Source organism: Squalius cephalus (assembly GCF_949319135.1).
Source record: "Squalius cephalus genome assembly, chromosome: 9".
In the NCBI taxonomy this organism is placed as follows: Eukaryota; Metazoa; Chordata; class Actinopteri; order Cypriniformes; family Leuciscidae; genus Squalius; species Squalius cephalus.
The window spans coordinates 19,587,948-19,610,606 of NC_137130.1; the positions used below are offsets into that span (position 1 = coordinate 19,587,948).

Sequence of the window (22,659 nt, forward strand, 5' to 3'; positions counted from 1 at the left end):
GCGAAGGAGATAGTAAAACTTTACAGGAGGTGACGCAATATCGAAAACACAAAAAGTATGACCAAGTGTGTAAAGCATTGTGTTTTTTTTTTTTGTTTTTTTTTTTCTCTCCTTACAATGTCCCCCACCTGACCCACGAATATGTATGTTTTTAGCTGAGGGCCGTAGACAGAGGAGAGATGTTGTCTTCCTGCTGGATGGATCGGATGCCACTAGGAATGGGTTCCCAGCAATGAAAGAATTTGTGCAAAGAATGGTGGAGAAATTGGAAGTAGCTGAGAACAGAGATCAAGTTTCTGTGGTCCAGTACAGCAGAGACCCAGAGGCCCATTTCTATCTAAACACGTTCAAGACAAAGGAAAAAATTCTTGACAGTGTCAGAGGTCTGCGGCACAAAGGAGGCAGACCCCTTTACACGGGGGCAGCGCTCCAGTACGTCATAGACAATGTCTTTACTGCCTCCTCCGGCAGCAGACGGGTGGAGGGTGTGCCGCAGATACTGGTTTTGCTTAGCGGGGGAAGGTCATTTGACAGTGTTGAGGCAGCAGCCTCCTCTCTGAAAGAGCTTGGCATCTTGGCTTTTGGAATAGGATCGAGGGGCTCTGATAGCAGAGAATTGCAGAGAATTTCATACGACCCCAATTATGCTCTGTCCGTGTCCGACTTCAGTGAGCTTCCAAATGTCCAAGAGCAGCTGCTGGCCTCTGTCAAGGCTGTTTCCATTCCCATCACTCCAACTTCACAGACTGTTACCGGTACGTGCGTTGCAGTACTTTACAATACGCTGTGTCTTGTTTTTCTTCATGATGTCCCTACTTTTTTTAACCGTAGCTCAGAGAGTTAATGAGGTGATGAACCGATGTGTCATTCTGAAGGTTTATGAACGTTATGCACATTACTTGGTGTTAATGATGCTGTTTTCCCTCCTCCTAGCTGATTACGTCACACCCAGAAAGGACATAGTGTTTCTGCTGGACGGTTCAGATGGCACTAGGAATTCTTTCCCAGCTATGCGTGATTTTGTGCAGAGAGTAGTGGAGCAATACACCATAGAGGCAAACAGGGACCGTGTTTCTGTGGTGCAGTACAGTAGAGAAGCCGAGGTCCATTTCTATCTAAATAGCTACACGACAAAGGAAGAGGTTCTTGACCGTGTCAGAGGTCTGAGACACAAAGGAGGAAGACCCCTCTACACGGGGGCAGCTCTCCAGTACGTCAGAGACAATGTATTTACTGCCTCCTCCGGCAGCAGGCGGTTGGAGGGTGTGCCGCAGATACTGATCTTGCTTAGCGGGGGAAGGTCATTCGACAGTGTTGATGCAGCAGCCTCCTCTCTGAAAGAGCTTGGCGTCTTGACCTTTGGAATTGGATCGAGGGGCTCTGATAGCAGAGAACTGCAGAGAATCTCATACGACCCCAATTATGCTCTGTCCGTGTCCGACTTCAGTGAGCTCCCAAATGTCCAAGAGCAGCTGCTGGCCTCTGTCCAGGCTGTTGCAATGCCCATCACTCCAACTTCACCGACTCTCACTGGTATGTGCATGGCAGAACTTTATGACAGCTAGCTCACAGGCTGTGCTTTGTTGATCTCCCTAAGTAGTAATGAGCAGTGGGACCATTACCCACAGCTTAGGTAGTCGATGAGGTGGTTGAATTAATGTGACATTTTTAAGATGTTTTGAAATTACTTGGTGTTAATGATGCTGATTTCTTTTCCTAGCTGATGACGCCATACCCAGAAAGGACGTAGTGTTTTTGCTGGACGGTTCAGATGGCACTAGAAATACATTCCCAGCTATGCGTGATTTTGTGCAACGAGTAGTGGAGCGATTCAACATAGAGGCAAACAGAGACCGTGTTTCTGTGGTGCAGTACAGTAGAGACGCTGAGGTCAATTTCTATCTGAATACCTACGCAACAAAAGGGGAGATCCTGAACACTGTCAGAGGTCTGAGGCATAGAGGAGGGAGACCCCTCAACACGGGTGCAGCTCTCCAGTACGTGAGAGACAGTGTCTTCACCGCCTCTGCGGGTAGTAGAAAGCAAGAGGGTGTCCCTCAGATTCTTATCCTCCTCAGTGGAGGACGGTCAAGCGATAACGTAGATACACCTGCCTCCACCCTAAAAGAGAGCGGAATCTTGATTTTTGGCATTGGCACCAGAAATTCGAGCAGAGAGGTGCAGAGAATTGCCAACGACCCTGCCTATGCACAGCCCATCAATGAATTCTCTGACCTTCCCAGTGTCCAGCAGCAGTTTATCAGCTCCCTCAACAATGTGCTTGTACAAGTCAAGCCGATGACACCTACTGTGGCGGGTAAGACAGATTATCACACGTCTCTAGAAAACAGCACACTGAGCTCTCCGTGCAAAGCGTGCCGTAGACACTAAACGGTTTATGTTAGCGATGCATGTTAGCAGAGGCGGGGGAAATTAGCCTAACAAGCGATGGGTTTGAACTCCCTGGGGTGTTAAGCAGTGTTGAGTTTTAATGTGTTTGTTTATTCGTTCGTTCGTCAGTTTTAGGCACAGTTTTTGTCTTTTGATGAAAATATCCTTTAAATTATAGACCTCATTTTGCCGCATTCAGTAAGTTTAGGCAGTTTTACTCTGACCAAAATTAGATGCTATTTTAGCAGACAGTAATAACATTTGACTGTTAGATTGGCTGTAAACTAGCTAAAAGGATAGGAGCGTTTTTTCCCTTTTGCAGTTGCCGACTAGAGCACACACACACCCACAGACAATATCAGATACCCAGGGCTCACGTGACTTTGTGTTCCATTCCATTACCCATAGCTGAGCGAAGGATGGCTAGGAGGGATGTAGTGTTCCTGCTGGATGGTTCAGATGGCACAAGGAGCTCTTTCCCTGCAATGCGTGACTTTGTTGAGAGGATGGTGGAGAGACTGAATGTGTCTGAGAAAGGAGACCATGTGTCTGTGGTCCAGTACAGCAGAGATCCAGAGGCCCATTTCTATCTTAACACATACTCAAGAAAGGAGGACGTGCTTGACACGCTCAGGGGTCTGATGCACAAAGGAGGGAGACCCCTCAACACAGGGGCAGCTCTGCAGTACGTGAGGGACAATGTCTTCACTGCCTCCTCTGGAAGCAGACTTGTAGAAGGTGTGCCCCAGTTACTGATTCTGCTGAGTGGTGGAAAGTCATTTGATAATGTTGACACACCAGCCTCATCCCTGAAAGAGCTGGGAGTGCTTATCTTTGCGATAGGGTCGAGGAGCTCAGACAGCAGGGAACTCCAGAAGATCTCCAATGAGCCTAGTTATGCACTCTCAGTGAGTGACTTTGCTGACCTTCCCAGTGTCCAACAGGAGCTTTTCACCAACATTAACACGGTCTTTGTAGAGGAAACGTCTATCACCACCACGACGATAGGTAAGAAAAAAGCCAAACCGGCTTCCTGTAATTCCTCTCCTTTTATTATGGTCGTAGAGAAATGTGCCATATTGTTCCTCTAGTTCTAATGAGTTGCGAAGGAGATGTATTTCTTCCTGAAGAGTAAAACTTTACAGGAGGTGACGCGATATCGAAAACACAAAAAGTATGACCAAGTGTGTAAAGCATTGTGTTTTTTTTTTGTTTTTCTCTCCTTACAATGTCCCCCACCTGACCCACGAATATGTATGTTTTTAGCTGAGGGCCGTAGACAGAGGAGAGATGTTGTCTTCCTGCTGGATGGATCGGATGCCACTAGGAATGGGTTCCCAGCAATGAAAGAATTTGTGCAAAGAATGGTGGAGAAATTGGAAGTAGCTGAGAACAGAGATCAAGTTTCTGTGGTCCAGTACAGCAGAGACCCAGAGGCCCATTTCTATCTAAACACGTTCAAGACAAAGGAAAAAATTCTTGACAGTGTCAGAGGTCTGCGGCACAAAGGAGGCAGACCCCTTTACACGGGGGCAGCGCTCCAGTACGTCATAGACAATGTCTTTACTGCCTCCTCCGGCAGCAGACGGGTGGAGGGTGTGCCGCAGATACTGGTTTTGCTTAGCGGGGGAAGGTCATTTGACAGTGTTGAGGCAGCAGCCTCCTCTCTGAAAGAGCTTGGCATCTTGGCTTTTGGAATAGGATCGAGGGGCTCTGATAGCAGAGAATTGCAGAGAATTTCATACGACCCCAATTATGCTCTGTCCGTGTCCGACTTCAGTGAGCTTCCAAATGTCCAAGAGCAGCTGCTGGCCTCTGTCAAGGCTGTTTCCATTCCCATCACTCCAACTTCACAGACTGTTACCGGTACGTGCGTTGCAGTACTTTACAATACGCTGTGTCTTGTTTTTCTTCATGATGTCCCTACTTTTTTTAACCGTAGCTCAGAGAGTTAATGAGGTGATGAACCGATGTGTCATTCTGAAGGTTTATGAACGTTATGCACATTACTTGGTGTTAATGATGCTGTTTTCCCTCCTCCTAGCTGATTACGTCACACCCAGAAAGGACATAGTGTTTCTGCTGGACGGTTCAGATGGCACTAGGAATTCTTTCCCAGCTATGCGTGATTTTGTGCAGAGAGTAGTGGAGCAATACACCATAGAGGCAAACAGGGACCGTGTTTCTGTGGTGCAGTACAGTAGAGAAGCCGAGGTCCATTTCTATCTAAATAGCTACACGACAAAGGAAGAGGTTCTTGACCGTGTCAGAGGTCTGAGACACAAAGGAGGAAGACCCCTCTACACGGGGGCAGCTCTCCAGTACGTCAGAGACAATGTATTTACTGCCTCCTCCGGCAGCAGGCGGTTGGAGGGTGTGCCGCAGATACTGATCTTGCTTAGCGGGGGAAGGTCATTCGACAGTGTTGATGCAGCAGCCTCCTCTCTGAAAGAGCTTGGCGTCTTGACCTTTGGAATTGGATCGAGGGGCTCTGATAGCAGAGAACTGCAGAGAATCTCATACGACCCCAATTATGCTCTGTCCGTGTCCGACTTCAGTGAGCTCCCAAATGTCCAAGAGCAGCTGCTGGCCTCTGTCCAGGCTGTTGCAATGCCCATCACTCCAACTTCACCGACTCTCACTGGTATGTGCATGGCAGAACTTTATGACAGCTAGCTCACAGGCTGTGCTTTGTTGATCTCCCTAAGTAGTAATGAGCAGTGGGACCATTACCCACAGCTTAGGTAGTCGATGAGGTGGTTGAATTAATGTGACATTTTTAAGATGTTTTGAAATTACTTGGTGTTAATGATGCTGATTTCTTTTCCTAGCTGATGACGCCATACCCAGAAAGGACGTAGTGTTTTTGCTGGACGGTTCAGATGGCACTAGAAATACATTCCCAGCTATGCGTGATTTTGTGCAACGAGTAGTGGAGCGATTCAACATAGAGGCAAACAGAGACCGTGTTTCTGTGGTGCAGTACAGTAGAGACGCTGAGGTCAATTTCTATCTGAATACCTACGCAACAAAAGGGGAGATCCTGAACACTGTCAGAGGTCTGAGGCATAGAGGAGGGAGACCCCTCAACACGGGTGCAGCTCTCCAGTACGTGAGAGACAGTGTCTTCACCGCCTCTGCGGGTAGTAGAAAGCAAGAGGGTGTCCCTCAGATTCTTATCCTCCTCAGTGGAGGACGGTCAAGCGATAACGTAGATACACCTGCCTCCACCCTAAAAGAGAGCGGAATCTTGATTTTTGGCATTGGCACCAGAAATTCGAGCAGAGAGGTGCAGAGAATTGCCAACGACCCTGCCTATGCACAGCCCATCAATGAATTCTCTGACCTTCCCAGTGTCCAGCAGCAGTTTATCAGCTCCCTCAACAATGTGCTTGTACAAGTCAAGCCGATGACACCTACTGTGGCGGGTAAGACAGATTATCACACGTCTCTAGAAAACAGCACACTGAGCTCTCCGTGCAAAGCGTGCCGTAGACACTAAACGGTTTATGTTAGCGATGCATGTTAGCAGAGGCGGGGGAAATTAGCCTAACAAGCGATGGGTTTGAACTCCCTGGGGTGTTAAGCAGTGTTGAGTTTTAATGTGTTTGTTTATTCGTTCGTTCGTCAGTTTTAGGCACAGTTTTTGTCTTTTGATGAAAATATCCTTTAAATTATAGACCTCATTTTGCCGCATTCAGTAAGTTTAGGCAGTTTTACTCTGACCAAAATTAGATGCTATTTTAGCAGACAGTAATAACATTTGACTGTTAGATTGGCTGTAAACTAGCTAAAAGGATAGGAGCGTTTTTTCCCTTTTGCAGTTGCCGACTAGAGCACACACACACCCACAGACAATATCAGATACCCAGGGCTCACGTGACTTTGTGTTCCATTCCATTACCCATAGCTGAGCGAAGGATGGCTAAGAGGGATGTAGTGTTCCTGCTGGATGGTTCAGATGGCACAAGGAGCTCTTTCCCTGCAATGCGTGACTTTGTTGAGAGGATGGTGGAGAGACTGAATGTGTCTGAGAAAGGAGACCATGTGTCTGTGGTCCAGTACAGCAGAGATCCAGAGGCCCATTTCTATCTTAACACATACTCAAGAAAGGAGGACGTGCTTGACACGCTCAGGGGTCTGATGCACAAAGGAGGGAGACCCCTCAACACAGGGGCAGCTCTGCAGTACGTGAGGGACAATGTCTTCACTGCCTCCTCTGGAAGCAGACTTGTAGAAGGTGTGCCCCAGTTACTGATTCTGCTGAGTGGTGGAAAGTCATTTGATAATGTTGACACACCAGCCTCATCCCTGAAAGAGCTGGGAGTGCTTATCTTTGCGATAGGGTCGAGGAGCTCAGACAGCAGGGAACTCCAGAAGATCTCCAATGAGCCTAGTTATGCACTCTCAGTGAGTGACTTTGCTGACCTTCCCAGTGTCCAACAGGAGCTTTTCACCAACATTAACACGGTCTTTGTAGAGGAAACGTCTATCACCACCACGACGATAGGTAAGAAAAAAGCCAAACCGGCTTCCTGTAATTCCTCTCCTTTTATTATGGTCGTAGAGAAATGTGCCATATTGTTCCTCTAGTTCTAATGAGTTGCGAAGGAGATGTATTTCTTCCTGAAGAGTAAAACTTTACAGGAGGTGATGCGATATCGAAAACACAAAAAGTATGACCAAGTGTGTAAAGCATTGTGTTTTTTTTTTTTTTTCTCTCCTTACAATGTCCCCCACCTGACCCACGAATATGTATGTTTTTAGCTGAGGGCCGTAGACAGAGGAGAGATGTTGTCTTCCTGCTGGATGGATCGGATGCCACTAGGAATGGGTTCCCAGCAATGAAAGAATTTGTGCAAAGAATGGTGGAGAAATTGGAAGTAGCTGAGAACAGAGATCAAGTTTCTGTGGTCCAGTACAGCAGAGACCCAGAGGCCCATTTCTATCTAAACACGTTCAAGACAAAGGAAAAAATTCTTGACAGTGTCAGAGGTCTGCGGCACAAAGGAGGCAGACCCCTTTACACGGGGGCAGCGCTCCAGTACGTCATAGACAATGTCTTTACTGCCTCCTCCGGCAGCAGACGGGTGGAGGGTGTGCCGCAGATACTGGTTTTGCTTAGCGGGGGAAGGTCATTTGACAGTGTTGAGGCAGCAGCCTCCTCTCTGAAAGAGCTTGGCATCTTGACTTTTGGAATAGGATCGAGGGGCTCTGATAGCAGAGAATTGCAGAGAATTTCATACGACCCCAATTATGCTCTGTCCGTGTCCGACTTCAGTGAGCTTCCAAATGTCCAAGAGCAGCTGCTGGCCTCTGTCAAGGCTGTTTCCATTCCCATCACTCCAACTTCACAGACTGTTACCGGTACGTGCGTTGCAGTACTTTACAATACGCTGTGTCTTGTTTTTCTTCATGATGTCCCTACTTTTTTTAACCGTAGCTCAGAGAGTTAATGAGGTGATGAACCGATGTGTCATTCTGAAGGTTTATGAACGTTATGCACATTACTTGGTGTTAATGATGCTGCTTTCCCTCCTCCTAGCTGATTACGTCACACCCAGAAAGGACATAGTGTTTCTGCTGGACGGTTCAGATGGCACTAGGAATTCTTTCCCAGCTATGCGTGATTTTGTGCAGAGAGTAGTGGAGCAATACACCATAGAGGCAAACAGGGACCGTGTTTCTGTGGTGCAGTACAGTAGAGAAGCCGAGGTCCATTTCTATCTAAATAGCTACACGACAAAGGAAGAGGTTCTTGACCATGTCAGAGGTCTGAGACACAAAGGAGGAAGACCCCTCTACACGGGGGCAGCTCTCCAGTACGTCAGAGACAATGTATTTACTGCCTCCTCCGGCAGCAGGCGGTTGGAGGGTGTGCCGCAGATACTGATCTTGCTTAGCGGGGGAAGGTCATTCGACAGTGTTGATGCAGCAGCCTCCTCTCTGAAAGAGCTTGGCGTCTTGACCTTTGGAATTGGATCGAGGGGCTCTGATAGCAGAGAACTGCAGAGAATCTCATACGACCCCAATTATGCTCTGTCCGTGTCCGACTTCAGTGAGCTCCCAAATGTCCAAGAGCAGCTGCTGGCCTCTGTCCAGGCTGTTGCAATGCCCATCACTCCAACTTCACCGACTCTCACTGGTATGTGCATGGCAGAACTTTATGACAGCTAGCTCACAGGCTGTGCTTTGTTGATCTCCCTAAGTAGTAATGAGCAGTGGGACCATTACCCACAGCTTAGGTAGTCGATGAGGTGGTTGAATTAATGTGACATTTTTAAGATGTTTTGAAATTACTTGGTGTTAATGATGCTGATTTCTTTTCCTAGCTGATGACGCCATACCCAGAAAGGACGTAGTGTTTTTGCTGGACGGTTCAGATGGCACTAGAAATACATTCCCAGCTATGCGTGATTTTGTGCAACGAGTAGTGGAGCGATTCAACATAGAGGCAAACAGAGACCGTGTTTCTGTGGTGCAGTACAGTAGAGACGCTGAGGTCAATTTCTATCTGAATACCTACGCAACAAAAGGGGAGATCCTGAACACTGTCAGAGGTCTGAGGCATAGAGGAGGGAGACCCCTCAACACGGGTGCAGCTCTCCAGTACGTGAGAGACAGTGTCTTCACCGCCTCTGCGGGTAGTAGAAAGCAAGAGGGTGTCCCTCAGATTCTTATCCTCCTCAGTGGAGGACGGTCAAGCGATAACGTAGATACACCTGCCTCCACCCTAAAAGAGAGCGGAATCTTGATTTTTGGCATTGGCACCAGAAATTCGAGCAGAGAGGTGCAGAGAATTGCCAACGACCCTGCCTATGCACAGCCCATCAATGAATTCTCTGACCTTCCCAGTGTCCAGCAGCAGTTTATCAGCTCCCTCAACAATGTGCTTGTACAAGTCAAGCCGATGACACCTACTGTGGCGGGTAAGACAGATTATCACACGTCTCTAGAAAACAGCACACTGAGCTCTCCGTGCAAAGCGTGCCGTAGACACTAAACGGTTTATGTTAGCGATGCATGTTAGCAGAGGCGGGGGAAATTAGCCTAACAAGCGATGGGTTTGAACTCCCTGGGGTGTTAAGCAGTGTTGAGTTTTAATGTGTTTGTTTATTCGTTCGTTCGTCAGTTTTAGGCACAGTTTTTGTCTTTTGATGAAAATATCCTTTAAATTATAGACCTCATTTTGCCGCATTCAGTAAGTTTAGGCAGTTTTACTCTGACCAAAATTAGATGCTATTTTAGCAGACAGTAATAACATTTGACTGTTAGATTGGCTGTAAACTAGCTGAAAGGATAGGAGCGTTTTTTCCCTTTTGCAGTTGCCGACTAGAGCACACACACACCCACAGACAATATCAGATACCCAGGGCTCACGTGACTTTGTGTTCCATTCCATTACCCATAGCTGAGCGAAGGATGGCTAGGAGGGATGTAGTGTTCCTGCTGGATGGTTCAGATGGCACAAGGAGCTCTTTCCCTGCAATGCGTGACTTTGTTGAGAGGATGGTGGAGAGACTGAATGTGTCTGAGAAAGGAGACCATGTGTCTGTGGTCCAGTACAGCAGAGATCCAGAGGCCCATTTCTATCTTAACACATACTCAAGAAAGGAGGACGTGCTTGACACGCTCAGGGGTCTGATGCACAAAGGAGGGAGACCCCTCAACACAGGGGCAGCTCTGCAGTACGTGAGGGACAATGTCTTCACTGCCTCCTCTGGAAGCAGACTTGTAGAAGGTGTGCCCCAGTTACTGATTCTGCTGAGTGGTGGAAAGTCATTTGATAATGTTGACACACCAGCCTCATCCCTGAAAGAGCTGGGAGTGCTTATCTTTGCGATAGGGTCGAGGAGCTCAGACAGCAGGGAACTCCAGAAGATCTCCAATGAGCCTAGTTATGCACTCTCAGTGAGTGACTTTGCTGACCTTCCCAGTGTCCAACAGGAGCTTTTCACCAACATTAACACGGTCTTTGTAGAGGAAACGTCTATCACCACCACGACGATAGGTAAGAAAAAAGCCAAACCGGCTTCCTGTAATTCCTCTCCTTTTATTATGGTCGTAGAGAAATGTGCCATATTGTTCCTCTAGTTCTAATGAGTTGCGAAGGAGATGTATTTCTTCCTGAAGAGTAAAACTTTACGGGAGGTGACGCGATATCGAAAACACAAAAAGTATGACCAAGTGTGTAAAGCATTGTGTTTTTTTTTTGTTTTTTTGTTTTTTCTCTCCTTACAATGTCCCCCACCTGACCCACGAATATGTATGTTTTTAGCTGAGGGCCGTAGACAGAGGAGAGATGTTGTCTTCCTGCTGGATGGATCGGATGCCACTAGGAATGGGTTCCCAGCAATGAAAGAATTTGTGCAAAGAATGGTGGAGAAATTGGAAGTAGCTGAGAACAGAGATCAAGTTTCTGTGGTCCAGTACAGCAGAGACCCAGAGGCCCATTTCTATCTAAACACGTTCAAGACAAAGGAAAAAATTCTTGACAGTGTCAGAGGTCTGCGGCACAAAGGAGGCAGACCCCTTTACACGGGGGCAGCGCTCCAGTACGTCATAGACAATGTCTTTACTGCCTCCTCCGGCAGCAGACGGGTGGAGGGTGTGCCGCAGATACTGGTTTTGCTTAGCGGGGGAAGGTCATTTGACAGTGTTGAGGCAGCAGCCTCCTCTCTGAAAGAGCTTGGCATCTTGACTTTTGGAATAGGATCGAGGGGCTCTGATAGCAGAGAATTGCAGAGAATTTCATACGACCCCAATTATGCTCTGTCCGTGTCCGACTTCAGTGAGCTTCCAAATGTCCAAGAGCAGCTGCTGGCCTCTGTCAAGGCTGTTTCCATTCCCATCACTCCAACTTCACAGACTGTTACCGGTACGTGCGTTGCAGTACTTTACAATACGCTGTGTCTTGTTTTTCTTCATGATGTCCCTACTTTTTTTAACCGTAGCTCAGAGAGTTAATGAGGTGATGAACCGATGTGTCATTCTGAAGGTTTATGAACGTTATGCACATTACTTGGTGTTAATGATGCTGTTTTCCCTCCTCCTAGCTGATTACGTCACACCCAGAAAGGACATAGTGTTTCTGCTGGACGGTTCAGATGGCACTAGGAATTCTTTCCCAGCTATGCGTGATTTTGTGCAGAGAGTAGTGGAGCAATACACCATAGAGGCAAACAGGGACCGTGTTTCTGTGGTGCAGTACAGTAGAGAAGCCGAGGTCCATTTCTATCTAAATAGCTACACGACAAAGGAAGAGGTTCTTGACCGTGTCAGAGGTCTGAGACACAAAGGAGGAAGACCCCTCTACACGGGGGCAGCTCTCCAGTACGTCAGAGACAATGTATTTACTGCCTCCTCCGGCAGCAGGCGGTTGGAGGGTGTGCCGCAGATACTGATCTTGCTTAGCGGGGGAAGGTCATTCGACAGTGTTGATGCAGCAGCCTCCTCTCTGAAAGAGCTTGGCGTCTTGACCTTTGGAATTGGATCGAGGGGCTCTGATAGCAGAGAACTGCAGAGAATCTCATACGACCCCAATTATGCTCTGTCCGTGTCCGACTTCAGTGAGCTCCCAAATGTCCAAGAGCAGCTGCTGGCCTCTGTCCAGGCTGTTGCAATGCCCATCACTCCAACTTCACCGACTCTCACTGGTATGTGCATGGCAGAACTTTATGACAGCTAGCTCACAGGCTGTGCTTTGTTGATCTCCCTAAGTAGTAATGAGCAGTGGGACCATTACCCACAGCTTAGGTAGTCGATGAGGTGGTTGAATTAATGTGACATTTTTAAGATGTTTTGAAATTACTTGGTGTTAATGATGCTGATTTCTTTTCCTAGCTGATGACGCCATACCCAGAAAGGACGTAGTGTTTTTGCTGGACGGTTCAGATGGCACTAGAAATACATTCCCAGCTATGCGTGATTTTGTGCAACGAGTAGTGGAGCGATTCAACATAGAGGCAAACAGAGACCGTGTTTCTGTGGTGCAGTACAGTAGAGACGCTGAGGTCAATTTCTATCTGAATACCTACGCAACAAAAGGGGAGATCCTGAACACTGTCAGAGGTCTGAGGCATAGAGGAGGGAGACCCCTCAACACGGGTGCAGCTCTCCAGTACGTGAGAGACAGTGTCTTCACCGCCTCTGCGGGTAGTAGAAAGCAAGAGGGTGTCCCTCAGATTCTTATCCTCCTCAGTGGAGGACGGTCAAGCGATAACGTAGATACACCTGCCTCCACCCTAAAAGAGAGCGGAATCTTGATTTTTGGCATTGGCACCAGAAATTCGAGCAGAGAGGTGCAGAGAATTGCCAACGACCCTGCCTATGCACAGCCCATCAATGAATTCTCTGACCTTCCCAGTGTCCAGCAGCAGTTTATCAGCTCCCTCAACAATGTGCTTGTACAAGTCAAGCCGATGACACCTACTGTGGCGGGTAAGACAGATTATCACACGTCTCTAGAAAACAGCACACTGAGCTCTCCGTGCAAAGCGTGCCGTAGACACTAAACGGTTTATGTTAGCGATGCATGTTAGCAGAGGCGGGGGAAATTAGCCTAACAAGCGATGGGTTTGAACTCCCTGGGGTGTTAAGCAGTGTTGAGTTTTAATGTGTTTGTTTATTCGTTCGTTCGTCAGTTTTAGGCACAGTTTTTGTCTTTTGATGAAAATATCCTTTAAATTATAGACCTCATTTTGCCGCATTCAGTAAGTTTAGGCAGTTTTACTCTGACCAAAATTAGATGCTATTTTAGCAGACAGTAATAACATTTGACTGTTAGATTGGCTGTAAACTAGCTGAAAGGATAGGAGCGTTTTTTCCCTTTTGCAGTTGCCGACTAGAGCACACACACACCCACAGACAATATCAGATACCCAGGGCTCACGTGACTTTGTGTTCCATTCCATTACCCATAGCTGAGCGAAGGATGGCTAGGAGGGATGTAGTGTTCCTGCTGGATGGTTCAGATGGCACAAGGAGCTCTTTCCCTGCAATGCGTGACTTTGTTGAGAGGATGGTGGAGAGACTGAATGTGTCTGAGAAAGGAGACCATGTGTCTGTGGTCCAGTACAGCAGAGATCCAGAGGCCCATTTCTATCTTAACACATACTCAAGAAAGGAGGACGTGCTTGACACGCTCAGGGGTCTGATGCACAAAGGAGGGAGACCCCTCAACACAGGGGCAGCTCTGCAGTACGTGAGGGACAATGTCTTCACTGCCTCCTCTGGAAGCAGACTTGTAGAAGGTGTGCCCCAGATACTGATTCTGCTGAGTGGTGGAAAGTCATTTGATAATGTTGACACACCAGCCTCATCCCTGAAAGAGCTGGGAGTGCTTATCTTTGCGATAGGGTCGAGGAGCTCAGACAGCAGGGAACTCCAGAAGATCTCCAATGAGCCTAGTTATGCACTCTCAGTGAGTGACTTTGCTGACCTTCCCAGTGTCCAACAGGAGCTTTTCACCAACATTAACACGGTCTTTGTAGAGGAAACGTCTATCACCACCACGACGATAGGTAAGAAAAAAGCCAAACCGGCTTCCTGTAATTCCTCTCCTTTTATTATAGTCGTAGAGAAATGTGCCATATTGTTCCTCTAGTTCTAATGAGTTGCGAAGGAGATAGTGTAAAACTTTACAGGAGGTGACGCGATATCGAAAACACAAAAAGTATGACCAAGTGTGTAAAGCATTGTGTTTTTTTTTTTTTTTTTTTTTTTTTTCTCTCCTTACAATGTCCCCCACCTGACCCACGAATATGTATGTTTTTAGCTGAGGGCCGTAGACAGAGGAGAGATGTTGTCTTCCTGCTGGATGGATCGGATGCCACTAGGAATGGGTTCCCAGCAATGAAAGAATTTGTGCAAAGAATGGTGGAGAAATTGGAAGTAGCTGAGAACAGAGATCAAGTTTCTGTGGTCCAGTACAGCAGAGACCCAGAGGCCCATTTCTATCTAAACACGTTCAAGACAAAGGAAAAAATTCTTGACAGTGTCAGAGGTCTGCGGCACAAAGGAGGCAGACCCCTTTACACGGGGGCAGCGCTCCAGTACGTCATAGACAATGTCTTTACTGCCTCCTCCGGCAGCAGACGGGTGGAGGGTGTGCCGCAGATACTGGTTTTGCTTAGCGGGGGAAGGTCATTTGACAGTGTTGAGGCAGCAGCCTCCTCTCTGAAAGAGCTTGGCATCTTGACTTTTGGAATAGGATCGAGGGGCTCTGATAGCAGAGAATTGCAGAGAATTTCATACGACCCCAATTATGCTCTGTCCGTGTCCGACTTCAGTGAGCTCCCAAATGTCCAAGAGCAGCTGCTGGCCTCTGTCAAGGCTGTTTCCATTCCCATCACTCCAACTTCACAGACTGTTACCGGTACGTGCGTTGCAGTACTTTACAATACGCTGTGTCTTGTTTTTCTTCATGATGTCCCTACTTTTTTTAACCGTAGCTCAGAGAGTTAATGAGGTGATGAACCGATGTGTCATTCTGAAGGTTTATGAACGTTATGCACATTACTTGGTGTTAATGATGCTGTTTTCCCTCCTCCTAGCTGATTACGTCACACCCAGAAAGGACATAGTGTTTCTGCTGGACGGTTCAGATGGCACTAGGAATTCTTTCCCAGCTATGCGTGATTTTGTGCAGAGAGTAGTGGAGCAATACACCATAGAGGCAAACAGGGACCGTGTTTCTGTGGTGCAGTACAGTAGAGAAGCCGAGGTCCATTTCTATCTAAATAGCTACACGACAAAGGAAGAGGTTCTTGACCGTGTCAGAGGTCTGAGACACAAAGGAGGAAGACCCCTCTACACGGGGGCAGCTCTCCAGTACGTCAGAGACAATGTATTTACTGCCTCCTCCGGCAGCAGGCGGTTGGAGGGTGTGCCGCAGATACTGATCTTGCTTAGCGGGGGAAGGTCATTCGACAGTGTTGATGCAGCAGCCTCCTCTCTGAAAGAGCTTGGCGTCTTGACCTTTGGAATTGGATCGAGGGGCTCTGATAGCAGAGAACTGCAGAGAATCTCATACGACCCCAATTATGCTCTGTCCGTGTCCGACTTCAGTGAGCTCCCAAATGTCCAAGAGCAGCTGCTGGCCTCTGTCCAGGCTGTTGCAATGCCCATCACTCCAACTTCACCGACTCTCACTGGTATGTGCATGGCAGAACTTTATGACAGCTAGCTCACAGGCTGTGCTTTGTTGATCTCCCTAAGTAGTAATGAGCAGTGGGACCATTACCCACAGCTTAGGTAGTCGATGAGGTGGTTGAATTAATGTGACATTTTTAAGATGTTTTGAAATTACTTGGTGTTAATGATGCTGATTTCTTTTCCTAGCTGATGACGCCATACCCAGAAAGGACGTAGTGTTTTTGCTGGACGGTTCAGATGGCACTAGAAATACATTCCCAGCTATGCGTGATTTTGTGCAACGAGTAGTGGAGCGATTCAACATAGAGGCAAACAGAGACCGTGTTTCTGTGGTGCAGTACAGTAGAGACGCTGAGGTCAATTTCTATCTGAATACCTACGCAACAAAAGGGGAGATCCTGAACACTGTCAGAGGTCTGAGGCATAGAGGAGGGAGACCCCTCAACACGGGTGCAGCTCTCCAGTACGTGAGAGACAGTGTCTTCACCGCCTCTGCGGGTAGTAGAAAGCAAGAGGGTGTCCCTCAGATTCTTATCCTCCTCAGTGGAGGACGGTCAAGCGATAACGTAGATACACCTGCCTCCACCCTAAAAGAGAGCGGAATCTTGATTTTTGGCATTGGCACCAGAAATTCGAGCAGAGAGGTGCAGAGAATTGCCAACGACCCTGCCTATGCACAGCCCATCAATGAATTCTCTGACCTTCCCAGTGTCCAGCAGCAGTTTATCAGCTCCCTCAACAATGTGCTTGTACAAGTCAAGCCGATGACACCTACTGTGGCGGGTAAGACAGATTATCACACGTCTCTAGAAAACAGCACACTGAGCTCTCCGTGCAAAGCGTGCCGTAGACACTAAACGGTTTATGTTAGCGATGCATGTTAGCAGAGGCGGGGGAAATTAGCCTAACAAGCGATGGGTTTGAACTCCCTGGGGTGTTAAGCAGTGTTGAGTTTTAATGTGTTTGTTTATTCGTTCGTTCGTCAGTTTTAGGCACAGTTTTTGTCTTTTGATGAAAATATCCTTTAAATTATAGACCTCATTTTGCCGCATTCAGTAAGTTTAGGCAGTTTTACTCTGACCAAAATTAGATGCTATTTTAGCAGACAGTAATAACATTTGACTGTTAGATTGGCTGTAAACTAGCTGAAAGGATAGGAGCGTTTTTTCCCTTTTGCAGTTGCCGACTAGAGCACACACACACCCACAGACAATATCAGATACCATGGGCTCACGTGACTTTGTGTTCCATTCCATTACCCATAGCTGAGCGAAGGATGGCTAGGAGGGATGTAGTGTTCCTGCTGGATGGTTCAGATGGCACAAGGAGCTCTTTCCCTGCAATGCGTGACTTTGTTGAGAGGATGGTGGAGAGACTGAATGTGTCTGAGAAAGGAGACCATGTGTCTGTGGTCCAGTACAGCAGAGATCCAGAGGCCCATTTCTATCTTAACACATACTCAAGAAAGGAGGACGTGCTTGACACGCTCAGGGGTCTGATGCACAAAGGAGGGAGACCCCTCAACACAGGGGCAGCTCTGCAGTACGTGAGGGACAATGTCTTCACTGCCTCCTCTGGAAGCAGACTTGTAGAAGGTGTGCCCCAGTTACTGATTCTGCTGAGTGGTGGAAAGTCATTTGATAATGTTGACACACCAGCCTCATCCCTGAAAGAGCTGGGAGTGCTTATCTTTGCGATAGGGTCGAGGAGCTCAGACAGCAGGGAACTCCAGAAGATCTCCAATGAGCCTAGTTATGCACTCTCAGTGAGTGACTTTGCTGACCTTCCCAGTGTCCAACAGGAGCTTTTCACCAACATTAACACGGTCTTTGTAGAGGAAACGTCTATCACCACCACGACGATAGGTAAGAAAAAAGCCAAACCGGCTTCCTGTAATTCCTCTCCTTTTATTATGGTCGTAGAGAAATGTGCCATATTGTTCCTCTAGTTCTAATGAGTTGCGAAGGAGATGTATTTCTTCCTGAAGAGTAAAACTTTACGGGAGGTGACGCGATATCGAAAACACAAAAAGTATGACCAAGTGTGTAAAGCATTGTGTTTTTTTTTTGTTTTTTTGTTTTTTCTCTCCTTACAATGTCCCCCACCTGACCCACGAATATGTATGTTTTTAGCTGAGGGCCGTAGACAGAGGAGAGATGTTGTCTTCCTGCTGGATGGATCGGATGCCACTAGGAATGGGTTCCCAGCAATGAAAGAATTTGTGCAAAGAATGGTGGAGAAATTGGAAGTAGCTGAGAACAGAGATCAAGTTTCTGTGGTCCAGTACAGCAGAGACCCAGAGGCCCATTTCTATCTAAACACGTTCAAGACAAAGGAAAAAATTCTTGACAGTGTCAGAGGTCTGCGGCACAAAGGAGGCAGACCCCTTTACACGGGGGCAGCGCTCCAGTACGTCATAGACAATGTCTTTACTGCCTCCTCCGGCAGCAGACGGGTGGAGGGTGTGCCGCAGATACTGGTTTTGCTTAGCGGGGGAAGGTCATTTGACAGTGTTGAGGCAGCAGCCTCCTCTCTGAAAGAGCTTGGCATCTTGACTTTTGGAATAGGATCGAGGGGCTCTGATAGCAGAGAATTGCAGAGAATTTCATACGACACCAATTATGCTCTGTCCGTGTCCGACTTCAGTGAGCTCCCAAATGTCCAAGAGCAGCTGCTGGCCTCTGTCAAGGCTGTTTCCATTCCCATCACTCCAACTTCACAGACTGTTACCGGTACGTGCGTTGCAGTACTTTACAATACGCTGTGTCTTGTTTTTCTTCATGATGTCCCTACTTTTTTTAACCGTAGCTCAGAGAGTTAATGAGGTGATGAACCGATGTGTCATTCTGAAGGTTTATGAACGTTATGCACATTACTTGGTGTTAATGATGCTGTTTTCCCTCCTCCTAGCTGATTACGTCACACCCAGAAAGGACATAGTGTTTCTGCTGGACGGTTCAGATGGCACTAGGAATTCTTTCCCAGCTATGCGTGATTTTGTGCAGAGAGTAGTGGAGCAATACACCATAGAGGCAAACAGGGACCGTGTTTCTGTGGTGCAGTACAGTAGAGAAGCCGAGGTCCATTTCTATCTAAATAGCTACACGACAAAGGAAGAGGTTCTTGACCGTGTCAGAGGTCTGAGACACAAAGGAGGAAGACCCCTCTACACGGGGGCAGCTCTCCAGTACGTCAGAGACAATGTATTTACTGCCTCCTCCGGCAGCAGGCGGTTGGAGGGTGTGCCGCAGATACTGATCTTGCTTAGCGGGGGAAGGTCATTCGACAGTGTTGATGCAGCAGCCTCCTCTCTGAAAGAGCTTGGCGTCTTGACCTTTGGAATTGGATCGAGGGGCTCTGATAGCAGAGAACTGCAGAGAATCTCATACGACCCCAATTATGCTCTGTCCGTGTCCGACTTCAGTGAGCTCCCAAATGTCCAAGAGCAGCTGCTGGCCTCTGTCCAGGCTGTTGCAATGCCCATCACTCCAACTTCACCGACTCTCACTGGTATGTGCATGGCAGAACTTTATGACAGCTAGCTCACAGGCTGTGCTTTGTTGATCTCCCTAAGTAGTAATGAGCAGTGGGACCATTACCCACAGCTTAGGTAGTCGATGAGGTGGTTGAATTAATGTGACATTTTTAAGATGTTTTGAAATTACTTGGTGTTAATGATGCTGATTTCTTTTCCTAGCTGATGACGCCATACCCAGAAAGGACGTAGTGTTTTTGCTGGACGGTTCAGATGGCACTAGAAATACATTCCCAGCTATGCGTGATTTTGTGCAACGAGTAGTGGAGCGATTCAACATAGAGGCAAACAGAGACCGTGTTTCTGTGGTGCAGTACAGTAGAGACGCTGAGGTCAATTTCTATCTGAATACCTACGCAACAAAAGGGGAGATCCTGAACACTGTCAGAGGTCTGAGGCATAGAGGAGGGAGACCCCTCAACACGGGTGCAGCTCTCCAGTACGTGAGAGACAGTGTCTTCACCGCCTCTGCGGGTAGTAGAAAGCAAGAGGGTGTCCCTCAGATTCTTATCCTCCTCAGTGGAGGACGGTCAAGCGATAACGTAGATACACCTGCCTCCACCCTAAAAGAGAGCGGAATCTTGATTTTTGGCATTGGCACCAGAAATTCGAGCAGAGAGGTGCAGAGAATTGCCAACGACCCTGCCTATGCACAGCCCATCAATGAATTCTCTGACCTTCCCAGTGTCCAGCAGCAGTTTATCAGCTCCCTCAACAATGTGCTTGTACAAGTCAAGCCGATGACACCTACTGTGGCGGGTAAGACAGATTATCACACGTCTCTAGAAAACAGCACACTGAGCTCTCCGTGCAAAGCGTGCCGTAGACACTAAACGGTTTATGTTAGCGATGCATGTTAGCAGAGGCGGGGGAAATTAGCCTAACAAGCGATGGGTTTGAACTCCCTGGGGTGTTAAGCAGTGTTGAGTTTTAATGTGTTTGTTTATTCGTTCGTTCGTCAGTTTTAGGCACAGTTTTTGTCTTTTGATGAAAATATCCTTTAAATTATAGACCTCATTTTGCCGCATTCAGTAAGTTTAGGCAGTTTTACTCTGACCAAAATTAGATGCTATTTTAGCAGACAGTAATAACATTTGACTGTTAGATTGGCTGTAAACTAGCTGAAAGGATAGGAGCGTTTTTTCCCTTTTGCAGTTGCCGACTAGAGCACACACACACCCACAGACAATATCAGATACCCAGGGCTCACGTGACTTTGTGTTCCATTCCATTACCCATAGCTGAGCGAAGGATGGCTAGGAGGGATGTAGTGTTCCTGCTGGATGGTTCAGATGGCACAAGGAGCTCTTTCCCTGCAATGCGTGACTTTGTTGAGAGGATGGTGGAGAGACTGAATGTGTCTGAGAAAGGAGACCATGTGTCTGTGGTCCAGTACAGCAGAGATCCAGAGGCCCATTTCTATCTTAACACATACTCAAGAAAGGAGGACGTGCTTGACACGCTCAGGGGTCTGATGCACAAAGGAGGGAGACCCCTCAACACAGGGGCAGCTCTGCAGTACGTGAGGGACAATGTCTTCACTGCCTCCTCTGGAAGCAGACTTGTAGAAGGTGTGCCCCAGTTACTGATTCTGCTGAGTGGTGGAAAGTCATTTGATAATGTTGACACACCAGCCTCATCCCTGAAAGAGCTGGGAGTGCTTATCTTTGCGATAGGGTCGAGGAGCTCAGACAGCAGGGAACTCCAGAAGATCTCCAATGAGCCTAGTTATGCACTCTCAGTGAGTGACTTTGCTGACCTTCCCAGTGTCCAACAGGAGCTTTTCACCAACATTAACACGGTCTTTGTAGAGGAAACGTCTATCACCACCACGACGATAGGTAAGAAAAAAGCCAAACCGGCTTCCTGTAATTCCTCTCCTTTTATTATGGTCGTAGAGAAATGTGCCATATTGTTCCTCTAGTTCTAATGAGTTGCGAAGGAGATGTATTTCTTCCTGAAGAGTAAAACTTTACGGGAGGTGACGCGATATCGAAAACACAAAAAGTATGACCAAGTGTGTAAAGCATTGTGTTTTTTTTTTGTTTTTTTGTTTTTTCTCTCCTTACAATGTCCCCCACCTGACCCACGAATATGTATGTTTTTAGCTGAGGGCCGTAGACAGAGGAGAGATGTTGTCTTCCTGCTGGATGGATCGGATGCCACTAGGAATGGGTTCCCAGCAATGAAAGAATTTGTGCAAAGAATGGTGGAGAAATTGGAAGTAGCTGAGAACAGAGATCAAGTTTCTGTGGTCCAGTACAGCAGAGACCCAGAGGCCCATTTCTATCTAAACACGTTCAAGACAAAGGAAAAAATTCTTGACAGTGTCAGAGGTCTGCGGCACAAAGGAGGCAGACCCCTCTACACGGGGGCAGCGCTCCAGTACGTCATAGACAATGTCTTTACTGCCTCCTCCGGCAGCAGACGGGTGGAGGGTGTGCCGCAGATACTGGTTTTGCTTAGCGGGGGAAGGTCATTTGACAGTGTTGAGGCAGCAGCCTCCTCTCTGAAAGAGCTTGGCATCTTGACTTTTGGAATAGGATCGAGGGGCTCTGATAGCAGAGAATTGCAGAGAATTTCATACGACCCCAATTATGCTCTGTCCGTGTCCGACTTCAGTGAGCTTCCAAATGTCCAAGAGCAGCTGCTGGCCTCTGTCAAGGCTGTTTCCATTCCCATCACTCCAACTTCACAGACTGTTACCGGTACGTGCGTTGCAGTACTTTACAATACGCTGTGTCTTGTTTTTCTTCATGATGTCCCTACTTTTTTTAACCGTAGCTCAGAGAGTTAATGAGGTGATGAACCGATGTGTCATTCTGAAGGTTTATGAACGTTATGCACATTACTTGGTGTTAATGATGCTGTTTTCCCTCCTCCTAGCTGATTACGTCACACCCAGAAAGGACATAGTGTTTCTGCTGGACGGTTCAGATGGCACTAGGAATTCTTTCCCAGCTATGCGTGATTTTGTGCAGAGAGTAGTGGAGCAATACACCATAGAGGCAAACAGGGACCGTGTTTCTGTGGTGCAGTACAGTAGAGAAGCCGAGGTCCATTTCTATCTAAATAGCTACACGACAAAGGAAGAGGTTCTTGACCGTGTCAGAGGTCTGAGACACAAAGGAGGAAGACCCCTCTACACGGGGGCAGCTCTCCAGTACGTCAGAGACAATGTATTTACTGCCTCCTCCGGCAGCAGGCGGTTGGAGGGTGTGCCGCAGATACTGATCTTGCTTAGCGGGGGAAGGTCATTCGACAGTGTTGATGCAGCAGCCTCCTCTCTGAAAGAGCTTGGCGTCTTGACCTTTGGAATTGGATCGAGGGGCTCTGATAGCAGAGAACTGCAGAGAATCTCATACGACCCCAATTATGCTCTGTCCGTGTCCGACTTCAGTGAGCTCCCAAATGTCCAAGAGCAGCTGCTGGCCTCTGTCCAGGCTGTTGCAATGCCCATCACTCCAACTTCACCGACTCTCACTGGTATGTGCATGGCAGAACTTTATGACAGCTAGCTCACAGGCTGTGCTTTGTTGATCTCCCTAAGTAGTAATGAGCAGTGGGACCATTACCCA

At 47.5% G+C, this 22,659-nt stretch overlaps 2 protein-coding genes across 2 annotated transcripts in view; both read left to right on the forward strand.

The window, feature by feature from the left end:
• LOC307164540 (uncharacterized protein) overlaps positions 1–12,171 on the forward strand; it is a 24,418-nt gene extending 12,247 nt beyond the window's left edge. Inside the window, exons 15-28 of the mRNA XM_079881476.1 lie at positions 156–755; positions 934–1,533; positions 1,721–2,317; positions 2,800–3,399; positions 3,658–4,257; positions 4,436–5,035; positions 5,223–5,819; positions 6,302–6,901; positions 7,159–7,758; positions 7,937–8,536; positions 8,724–9,320; positions 9,803–10,402; positions 10,670–11,269; positions 11,448–12,171. Of these exons, the coding sequence (XP_079737602.1) occupies positions 156–755; positions 934–1,533; positions 1,721–2,317; positions 2,800–3,399; positions 3,658–4,257; positions 4,436–5,035; positions 5,223–5,819; positions 6,302–6,901; positions 7,159–7,758; positions 7,937–8,536; positions 8,724–9,320; positions 9,803–10,402; positions 10,670–11,269; positions 11,448–12,079 (8,423 nt within the window). The 3' untranslated portion in view covers positions 12,080–12,171. The remainder of the gene's footprint in view (positions 1–155; positions 756–933; positions 1,534–1,720; positions 2,318–2,799; positions 3,400–3,657; positions 4,258–4,435; positions 5,036–5,222; positions 5,820–6,301; positions 6,902–7,158; positions 7,759–7,936; positions 8,537–8,723; positions 9,321–9,802; positions 10,403–10,669; positions 11,270–11,447) is intronic.
• The window catches only part of LOC307165075 (uncharacterized protein), a gene marked incomplete at its 5' end in the record, with an annotated part of 21,085 nt that continues 10,542 nt past the window's right edge, over positions 12,117–22,659 (forward strand). The window contains 13 exons of the mRNA XM_079882369.1: positions 12,117–12,147; positions 12,235–12,831; positions 13,314–13,913; positions 14,168–14,767; positions 14,946–15,545; positions 15,733–16,329; positions 16,812–17,411; positions 17,679–18,278; positions 18,457–19,056; positions 19,244–19,840; positions 20,323–20,922; positions 21,190–21,789; positions 21,968–22,567. Coding sequence (XP_079738495.1) covers positions 12,117–12,147; positions 12,235–12,831; positions 13,314–13,913; positions 14,168–14,767; positions 14,946–15,545; positions 15,733–16,329; positions 16,812–17,411; positions 17,679–18,278; positions 18,457–19,056; positions 19,244–19,840; positions 20,323–20,922; positions 21,190–21,789; positions 21,968–22,567 — 7,222 coding nt within the window. The remainder of the gene's footprint in view (positions 12,148–12,234; positions 12,832–13,313; positions 13,914–14,167; positions 14,768–14,945; positions 15,546–15,732; positions 16,330–16,811; positions 17,412–17,678; positions 18,279–18,456; positions 19,057–19,243; positions 19,841–20,322; positions 20,923–21,189; positions 21,790–21,967; positions 22,568–22,659) is intronic.